Source organism: Peromyscus eremicus, chromosome 13, assembly GCF_949786415.1.
Source record: "Peromyscus eremicus chromosome 13, PerEre_H2_v1, whole genome shotgun sequence".
Taxonomy (NCBI): Eukaryota; Metazoa; Chordata; class Mammalia; order Rodentia; family Cricetidae; genus Peromyscus; species Peromyscus eremicus.
In genome coordinates this window covers 28,945,135-28,955,727 of record NC_081429.1, presented here as the reverse complement: position 1 = coordinate 28,955,727, position 10,593 = coordinate 28,945,135, and the positions used below count along the sequence as shown (strand labels likewise).

At 40.3% G+C, this 10,593-nt stretch overlaps 1 protein-coding gene across 1 annotated transcript in view; it reads left to right on the top strand.

Annotated features, from left to right (window-relative positions):
• The first annotated feature begins 965 nt into the window (after positions 1-965).
• Positions 966-10,593, top strand: part of Daw1 (dynein assembly factor with WD repeats 1) — a 42,744-nt gene continuing 33,116 nt past the window's right edge. The window contains exon 1 of the mRNA XM_059278297.1: positions 966-1,069. Within this exon, the coding sequence (XP_059134280.1) occupies positions 1,030-1,069 (40 nt within the window). The 5' untranslated portion in view covers positions 966-1,029. The remainder of the gene's footprint in view (positions 1,070-10,593) is intronic.

The window sequence follows — 10,593 nt, the reverse complement described above, 5'->3', positions numbered from 1 at the left end:
TTCAAGTTGAGTTCTTTCAGGTGTTTTATTAGAGTAGCAGAAAGCTAGTAGAGAATGAGAGATACTTCCTCCTGGGTTGCGTCAAGTAATGAGTTTCAGGCAGGACTTCCAGAATTGTGTCCGCTTCGGTGTACTGTGACAGCGAGTATGGGATGTTAGTGTGTCTCAGTACTGGTGACGGTGACTTGGATGACATGATTTAGACGCTGTCCACCAGCTTTTTCCTCAGTGAAGTTGTTTTTCCAAAAGCCATGTCTGCAAATGACAAGTGCAGAAGCAATTACATGGGTGAACACCACCTACCACAGACTCCCTCATTTCTAGAAAGGGAGATTGTCATCTCTTCCTTCGCATCCCTTCCCCAGGTTTGGGGCTTGTAATGATTGGTAGAATGGTAGGGCAGGAAGAGGCAGAAGGTGACATACATGTCTGTTTGACAAATGTGTGACACTTCCAGCTGAAGGTGTGTGTTGCTCGCGTCTACCAAGCTTGCTTGAATTTATCAGCAAAACGCCTTCCTTCAACTTTCTTTCCAATCTTCCGAACAAGTAGTCTTGGTTGGTTTGTCTTTTTAAAATCTTACAAGATTGTTATATTTAGTTTTTTAACAAAGAAAGGAAAGAGAAAGCATCGGTTTAGAGGCTTTGGTAGGCAATAGAATACTAATCCAATAGTTTCTTAAAACTGCATAACTTTATTTGCTCTTTATTGGGAACTGTATGAATATTTTATTTTCCACAATAGTAATTATTTTTCTTTCACCCTAAAAGGAGCTAAAATAAACGAATCTATTCAGGAAAAGAGTTGAAGGATGAATTCTTTCCCATGGGGTAGACTAGCGCCACCCCCAGGAACACTGGCTTCTCTCTGACAGCCAGCCGCTGCCAGTTGAGCATTTCAAGCTCCGGACAAGCCCCGGCGGGGTTCTCCCAAGGCCCTGCAAAAATTCTTGCGCATGCGCCTCAGCGACCCACTACTGTTTGTCCGTTCCCATGGCTACGAAGCCCATCAGCGTGGACGAGTAAGAAAATGAAGCTCAAGAGCCTCTTGCTTCGGTATTACCCACCAGGTACGGAGTTTCCACGTGTGGACCCTGGATTCCTAGACTGGGACGGTCTGGGACAGAGGAGGGGGCGGGAACTTGGGGAGGGGCATCGAGGTCCTGTTGGTGTGACCGAGTGGGACAGGAAGCCAGAGCTCTCCGGTCTGGGCCTCCTACCCTTTCACAAGCTGACCGCTGTTCCTCAGAATCCTTTCAGTGACTCTCCGAGGAAGCCTTTAAACTTTTAAAAAGCTTTCTAGTAACTCATGTGTCTGAGGAAGGTGGGGCTGGAGGGGTAGAGAATAGTGACGCCCTGGGATAGCGTTTTCTGGAGCGTCAGAGGTGAATTTCTGCTCTTTTAAACTCTTAATGACCAAGTCTAAGTGAAGGAAGCGTGAAAAGAAAAAATGCACACTCAACCGAGCATGTTGCCTTTGTTATGCACTCCAGTCTGCCGCATCAAGAAATCGCGTTATGAACCTACAATTTACATGCTTTGTGCACTTGGCCGAACGAGTTTAAAGGTCAGAGTCCTTGATTCTGACGTGGTGATTATGAAATAAGCTCACGAAATGCTACTGTTTTAGAGTAGGCTATTCTTTTCTGGTGGTCACATGCTATAGATCGGGTGGGGGGGGGGACATGGTCACCATCAGGGAGTAAATGAAATACAACTTGTTGGGGGACAAAATAGGAGGAAGAGAGGGGCGTGGTGGCGCACACCTTTAATCCCAGCCCTAGGGAGGCAGAGGCAGGTGGATCTCTGAGTTCTAGGCTAGCCTGGGCTACAAAGTGAGTTCTAGGACAGCTACAGCTGTTACACAGAGAAACTCTGTCTTGAAAACCAAACCAATCAACCAAACAAACAAACAAAAAACCAAACCAAACCAAAACAACAACAACAAATCAGGAGGAAAACTCCCAGCTTCTTACTAGGAACTCAAATTAAAAATAAGAAAGGGTCAGGGAGAAGCCTCAATGGGTAAAAATACTTGTGGCCAAGCCTGATAATCCGAGTTCAGTCTAATGTGGCCGGCCAAAGGGGGATCTGCTTTCCCAAAGTTATCCTGTGACCTCCGCACATGCACTGTGGAATATATGCACATTTTCACATGCTCACATGCACACACGTAACATAAATAATGAGTGCAGTTGAAATAGCAAATAAAATCAACTATGTAAAAGAAAGTCCTCAACACTTGGCTCCGAATAACTGCTAAACACACGTGCTGAGCGGCACATTTGAGTAAAGAAACTGCAAAAATTTCAGAGGAGACCTAATTCACTTTGTAGCAGTTTAACCAAGAAAGTTTTATGGATGTGGACTAGAAGAATTTCAGGACAGAGGTCTCATTTTCCTCAGCAATGCAGCCAACATTTCAGTTCATAATTCTAACCAAAATATCGAATAGACATGGATATCACTATTCCTTTCTTTGAGGGCATCCTGATTTTGCTGTTTTTATAGTCTGTCCAATGTCAGCAGGTATCTTCAACTGTCTCTTTTTTTTCTTGCCCAGTTTTCTTCCTGCAGAGTCACATGTCCACCCTTTATTTGTCTCTTGCCACCGCTCACTGCCTCTTTCTGCTCACTGTTTTCCATCTATCAACAAATTCTATCACCACTACTTCTAAAATATTTCATGAATCCACCAGTTCGCCCCTCTTTGCATCACACAGTTTTCTTGGCTCAGCATCCATTCCATCTGCTAGTATAGCCCGACTCTTGATTCAGGCATCTGCCATCTCTTGTTGGGAAACTTCAGTGTCTTGGTTTTCATTCTCATTTACTGTGTGCCTGTAGAATCTGAACCAAAAGTCTCCAGTAGTCTCCCATTATGCTCCTGTTAGGCTTAGAATAAAATTTGCAGTCTGAAAGAATTGGCTCAACCTGCTCTGTTGATTTTAGAACTTTACCCTCTACCCTCTCTATACTTTAGACCTCTAAACTAGTCTTCCAAAACTTAAAAGAAGGCCCGTGTTGTGAAATAATGCTTTTGTACACTGGTTTAATAAAACCAGATGAGGAGACTGCTGGGAAGAGGAAGGCTGAGTGAGGAGATGCCAGTCTGCCATCCAAGGATCAGCATGTAATGGCATACAGTTAAAGCCACGGAACATGTGGTGACATATAGATGAACAGAAATGGGCTAAGTTTAAGTGTAAGAGCTAGTCAGTGGTAAGCTTGAAGTAATGGCCAAGCAGTTATAATAATGTAAGCTTCTGAGTGATCATTTTATAAGTGGGCCATGGAACTGCAGGGGCTTGGCAGGACCAAAGAAAACTTCCAGCTACAGGCCTGTCACTCGATGTACCCTCCCTGGACAAAGTTTCCCCTAGACCTCACAATGGCTAGCCTCTTTACTTTGTTTCAGTTAATGTCACTGACCCAGAGAAGCTTTCCTTTTCCATGTCAAAAGTACCTTTTACTGAGTTACTCTACAACATTTTGTATTTTTGTTGTGTTTATCACCAGATGACACTGCTGGCTGGTTGACACAAACTAGAGTCATCTGGAAAGAGGGAGCTTCAGCTGAGCAATCTCGACCACCACATTGGCCTATAAGCAAGTCCACGAGGCTTTTTCTTCACAATTGATGTAGGAGAGCCCATGTCATTATGGGTGATGCTAACCCTGGGCAGGTGGTCCTGGTTTGTGTAAGAAAGCAGGCTGAGCAAGCCATGGGGAGTAAGCCAATAGGAACTGTCCCTCCATGGTTCTTGCCTCTGTTCCTGCTTGAGTTCCTGCCCTGACTTCTTTCATTGATAGACTGTAATAGGTATGTGTAGGCCAAATAAATCCTCTTCCCTTTGAGAGTTGCCTCTGGTCATGATGTTTTCACAGCAACAGGAATCAAATTAGAACAGAGTCTGGTAAGTGTTGTCCCAATTGATCCCTTTGCTGTGGAGCTTGGGCTGGGCTGTGGTGTGTGGTCTGTGAGGCCTGAATAGCCAATTGTCAGCACATTAGACATTTTCTGTGGGGCAAATGGATTGAGTATGTCAAGCTGTCAGTCACTAGCACCTACCTCCCACTTCTGCTGGCTTTCCAGTTGCCAGCATGGTTGCCCTGTTCCTTCAGTGTAAGCCTACTTTGAGTCACATGCCCTCCAACCTACCTCTTTTCTCTCTTTAGCTCATTTCCTGTTTTCACAGTTATCACAGTTACCCGACTCCTGTCTTTTTTTTCAGGATCCTCACTGACCTCTGTGAATCTGAATCCACTGGCTATGTCACAGCCCTTAGCAGACAGCAGCACTGGACTCGCGTGGTTACTCTGTCTGGCTTCTCAGATGAATACTCTGCCACTCTTGTGTCTCACTTCTCCTTCATCTGCCCTGTTGGCTCCTCTGCTCTCTTAGTTTGGAATGCCCCAGACTTCTGACCTCGAACTTCTCTCATCTATTTGCACTCATTTGCTGGGTGACTTCAACTGTCCTCAAGGCTGAGAAACCACCCTGAGTAGTCCAGCGCAACCTAACTGCCTGACATCTTCATAGGTACATCCAGTGTGCACCTCAACATGGGATAAGTTTCCCATGGTCTTTCCTACCTCAGCTGCATCTTTGGTTCTCAACTAGTTCATGACAAAGATTTTGTGTCATTCTTATTTCTCACTTCATATCTTGTTGAATGAGTAATTCTGTCAGTTCACACTTTCTTTCCCCATCCATTCACCCACTAATCCATCATCTCTATCTGTTTACCCATCCATCCGTCATCTATCTGATAAAACATTATACCAGTATCACCAGACATCAGAAACCTCATTCCACCTTCATTTCGTGATATCAACTATCTCTCTCTTACTATAGCTTCTACCTTGCCCCATGTCAACAGAGCAACCTGCTGACTCTGTTGAAGTGTCCATCTGAAGAAGTCACTCTGGGACTCAAGCTCCCCACACACTTTGGTTCATTTTTAATCTCAAAGTCAAAAGGTCACGCTGTCCAGCCTTCTGCAGGACCTCATCCTTCTGCCTCTCTGACCCTGATATTTTTTGAGTCTTTCTTAGCATCACCACCATTTTCTGTGTGCTTTGGACCAGCTGCATGTGGTCCTATGTAGAATCCCTGAGGCTACTACTAGTTCTTCCTGGAATAGTTTTTCTGTGGTTGTTTGCATAATAGGTGTTCCCAAATGTTTAGCACTTTCCTCAAAGGTGTATCAAGTGAAGTCTGGATGGCTTCTCTTTCTAAAAGTCCCATCTTCTCGAGGTAGTTTCCAGACCCCTTTTCTGATTTCTTCTCCCATGCTACCTCAGGGCTATGTCAATCCAACACACTATCTCATTACTAATTTTTTTTTTTTTTTTGCTTAACTTTCCTCACAAGATAAGAGTTCTATGAGGGGATTTGCCTGCTTTGTTTATCTTCTATTTTCAGCAGATATGTAGAGCTTGGTGCATAAAATATCCACTCACATGCATTGAATAAACAAGTTTGATGAGATGATATGCAAGGATGATGCTGGAATTTCAGCTGAAACAAGAATAGATCAGAGAAATCTGATCTCTGCTTGATCCAGCTCTGACAGCCAATATTCTAACAGGAGTCTCAGACTTCAGGCAGGCTGTATACTCTTGCTTGCCACTCTTGACTTGATGATTATTTTTATAGTGAGGCCATATTACTTAGCACAATTAGACATTTGATTTCTAAATTCCAATCCTCGGGGTGCTATTATATATGCAAGTTTCCCAGACATTACTGAATAGCAAGTGGGTGTTTTTACTAATATTTTCATATGGGAAAAAATGCTTGACGTGGAATGTTTCCTATACTCCCTTTATGAGGTCTATATAGAGAACAATTTTGTTTTGCCTTCTAAGGTTCTCATTTTAATCCTCCCACTTACAAGTCTGAAACATCCTTCTGTTAGCATCTACTAAATCAACCCTGTCCCTGCTTCAATACCTGGTGACTAAATGCGCATAGCAGGATGTGGCTGACCCAACATAGACCATTTACTCTCTATGTTGGTCACGTTCATTAGTTGATTAACCAAGAGGTGTTGGCTTTTTGAAGTGTGGGTGTTGATGAGCTTTGCCACCAATGCAGTTATGACAGCCTTTGTCTTCTTTGCTGTTTTGTGTTCAGTTCCTTGTTCTTTGGTTAGGAATTAAATAAGCATCAATTAAACTGATTAAGATTCCCAGCATTTCAAAATCTTTGCTGTTCTGAGTATAGAATACTAATATTTATTGACGCATTGCCACAGTATGAGGGAAGAGGCTTCTTTCCATAATGTTTTCAGAATTAGGCTTATGCATAGTAACTGATGACCAACAGAAGGTGAAGAATGTTGAGAGGTGGAGACAAATCACAGAGAAGAGATGGACACTGTCAGCACTTTTGTCTGCTCGCTTGTATTCTCTGTTGCTCACTCCACAGCCTTTCAGCTCCTGTTGCAGCCCAGGAGTTGTGGACAGGGTGGACACACTGCCTTGACATTTTGTCACAACGATGCAGCCAAATGTGCATGTTTTAGATTTTGTACTTTACTTTCTAGACCTTGCTGTTCAACAACTTAATTGATTTTCAGTAGTCAGCCTCAGGGCTTTGAACATCACTCATTTTGATAAAAAGAAGATAAGTAAGCAGTGAATAGAAAAAGAGCTGACCAGGCTTTGGATTAAAGTTCGTTTGCTAATTTTGAAAATGCATTTTCTTAGGATATTAGATTGTATAACGTGGGGTGTCAACTTCTCTTTTTTCGAATCTTTAAGACACAGATGATCTTATTCCATATCCATCCCTTATAGCAGTGGTTCTCAACTTTCCTAATCCTATGACCCTTTAATACAGTTCCTCATGTTGTGGTGATCCCCAACCATACAATTATTTTTGCTGTTACTTCATAACTGTAATTTTGTTACTGATATGAATCATAATGTAAATATCTGATATGCAGGATATCCAATATGCAACCCCTGTGGAAAAGTTTGAACTCCAAAGGGGTCACGACCCACAGGTTGATAATGTTTACCTTATAGCACTTACTAGAAAATATTTTTGAGTGCTGGATTTCCTCAATAACAGTATACAACAAGTCCATTTATATATAATATAAAATCCTATAGTCACAGAAAAGGAAAAACATTTTAATGATAACATTGCCTCGCATTTAGGTAGGCTTTATATAGTTTAAAATGCTGTACCTTATTTGGGTCAGTTAATCTGGTGGGGGCCTCATTCCTCAAGAGTTTATATTCTAACAATGATAACTCCTATCATTTCTCTTCTCTTATCTTCAATTTTAGAAGTTTTTTATACTTTTAAAAAATTTATGGGAATATTTAATTAGGCATAAATCTTAAGAAAAAATTAAAGAACTAAGATTGCTCTCATTTTGCAGAGGATACAATGATCCTTTGATAAAATCTCTTCATAGAGTTGTATGTGCTCCATTTTTCAGGCCGCTAGCACTCACAATCTTCATTAATCTAGGAAAATCGTATTTTTTATTTTTCTCTTATTAATGAGACAGAGACTTTTATTTTATTTTGTATATTTACTCATCATTGTCTACCCCCTGCCCCTTCCCCCCGCCCCCGCAAAAAATTAGCCACTCATGCCTTTTGTTCAGTTTTCTTCTTTAAAATCAGGTTTAGAGTTCTTCATACTGAACTTCCTGAGCTGAAATGTTTTCACTGGTCATAATTTGTTGCATTAACTCTTTACTGTGCAGGAGCTTAAAATTAACTGCAGAAGTCTCTTTCAGAAACTTCATTTTTAGCTGCTGAGTTTCACATACTTAAAAGACTGATTGCAGACACTGAAATATAAATATGTTCTATTACTCAAACTGCTTCAGATTTTATTACAAATATTATTTCTAATCAACTTGTAGTATGTTTTTGTATGTGTGTGGCAGATATCTATGCCATTTTTAAAATCCAACTGATTTTTACATCATTGCTTGTTAAATAACACATTGCTTGCCCCTTAATTCTATATGCTGCTCCCTTGACCTTACTCTGAAATGTCAATATGTAGATAATTTTATCACAGTGATTTATTTTGTATGAGAACTATAGTTTATGGTTCTGCATAGTAAAATAATATCTTAAGTTCCAAATATGAAAATTTCATGTACCAGTTTCATGTATTTATTTGACATCTTTACAATATTGACTTTTGTCTTTCAAAATTGCATCTCTCCACTGTCACAGTTTTGGGGCTGTTGTTTAATGGTTCAGATACATCTTGTCTATTTCTCATTGATTTTATATTCAGGCACCCAGAAGCTTCCTTTGCAATTGTAAATGGTGTCTTTCTATTAACTGCATCTTCATTTATTAAAAATATGTGTATAATTTATCCAGTTCCAACCTTAGATCTTCAAATGGTCCCTTTAAACTCACTTCAGTTTATTTCTAGATCATAGTGTATTTAACTATGTACTTAAAAGATTTTTAAAATGTGAGGGATTTAAATAAAAACTAGGGATGTGAAGTTGGGAGGGTAGGGAAGTGAGGTGTGCCTCTGGGAGGAGTTGGAGAATGGTGGGAATATGTCAAAACATATTATATGACATTCTTAAAGGACTATAAAATGAAAAAAATGTTGTAATATCCACATTTTGTTGAAAATTTCAATGTGCCAAAGTTGTCTGTTTCTGTCCTAAATAAACAAGAATTTTCTTCAAAACTTTTTCTGGTTTTAAGTTTATTTTGCAACTATAGAACCTGAGTCTGACTCCAAATCTTTACTACAACTATCTCTTACAAAGACAAACTATGTCAAGACAAACTATGGCAAATAGTGCCTTAAGTCCAGTCATTCTCCTGTGCTAGAAGGTTCTGGGCAGTTCAATCAGTCATTAAAAGCATTCTGAATGCTTTTTCTATTCTAAGACAGTAAACTTCATTACTTAACAAATACTTGGGTGATCTGCAGAGTTTTGCCAAGTAAAGTGTCGCAAGACTGTATTGAGATGAATTCCTTCCAAGATTGTGACACCAAGAAGGGACCTTAGAGGAGGAGCAGGGCTAGGAGAATAGCCTTGCTTGTTTAATGTGAGGGCAGATCACTGACATGTCTGGAACTCAAGAAGCCTATAGTGGGGAGCTATAATTAGTTTCTATAATGATAATTAATGGTTAGCATATTGATGGCAAAGCCATGAGCTCCAATGTAAGATAGTAGTTAGATAGATAGTTGTTACCTAGATAGATTGATAGATAGATAGATAGATAGATAGATAGATAGATAGATAGATAGATAGGCAGATAGACAGATAGATAGGCAGATAGATAGATAGATAGATAGATAGATAGATAGATAGATAGATAGATAGACAGATAGATAGACAGATAGATAGGCAACTAGAGGGACATATAGATAGATAAAGTGAGAAGAGAACTTGGCCATATATTCAGGTTAAAAGAAACAAAGTCATTGGAGGAGAAAGAAGGAGCACATTCAGAAAAGCCTAAGGAAGATATATTGGAGGTAGAAGGGAATGTGAACTCCAGAACTGGCTACCTCTGAAGGGTCATGGGTACAGAGGCAGGGAACACAATCTAAATAAGCAATCTGAGGACACATGTCCAACCACATATCATGTTCATGTGTTTAGTGAACATCATGGTGGTCCTTAAGAAAAATATCTGCAGTTGTGTGAGTTGTAGAATGAGGTGTTCCCTCCACCACTCAACTCCTACCCCTTGAAGATCATTTTCACTTGACAGATGGACAGAAAACTGACACTTTTCAGATTTGGGCCACTTGGGAGACAAGGTTTCAACTGAAAGCCGCAGGATTTCTTGCCAGTGATAAAATTTGAGCTTTCAAAGAAAACAAGAAGTTCAGAAAACTCGTACCCACCACATGATCATGATGGTTTGCCATCAGTGAGAGTTTTTTGATGACAGAATGGAAGTACTGCTAACAGATGTGGTCACTGGAAGCTGCGCGATAGAGTCTGTGAACATCAGAAGCTACACATGATTCAAAGAGAGTGTTTCTCAGTTATGCTTGGATAAAAATCCACGGAAAGTCTGGATTTTAGTATATCCGGATATCACAGAACTCACAGAAGTGGTTGTAGTTCTATACTACATCTATCACTTGATAGTTGAAAGAACTTTTAATTGTTAAGTTTTAATATCCTATTAATGAAGAACCAGCATCGTTTGGAAAAGCTATTACTTGTTACATATGTGCATATGACATTTTTTCCCTTCTATTTCATCCAAAACAGCATATATATGGCAAGAATTTCAATGCAGAAATGGGAATGAGGGAACAGCTGGCTTCAGTTAGGCTGGGTATTAAAGATGCATGTCAAATTACTGTGCCACTGTTCTGATGGTTTTCTTTGGGAAACACATGGCTGTTTTTAAATAGTATACTGTTACTTTAGCATGTTATGAATCTGTTATAAAACCACTTAGTAAATGCTTAAAAGTTCTCAGCTTCAACATGGAAACCATTACACAATGAGAGCATATTTGTTGTCCCAAGATGTCTGAAAAGTTTCAGACACTCTTGTGGCCCACGCTTGAGTTTGGAGGTGGTACGGCATCCAGAGGAAGTACAATGAGG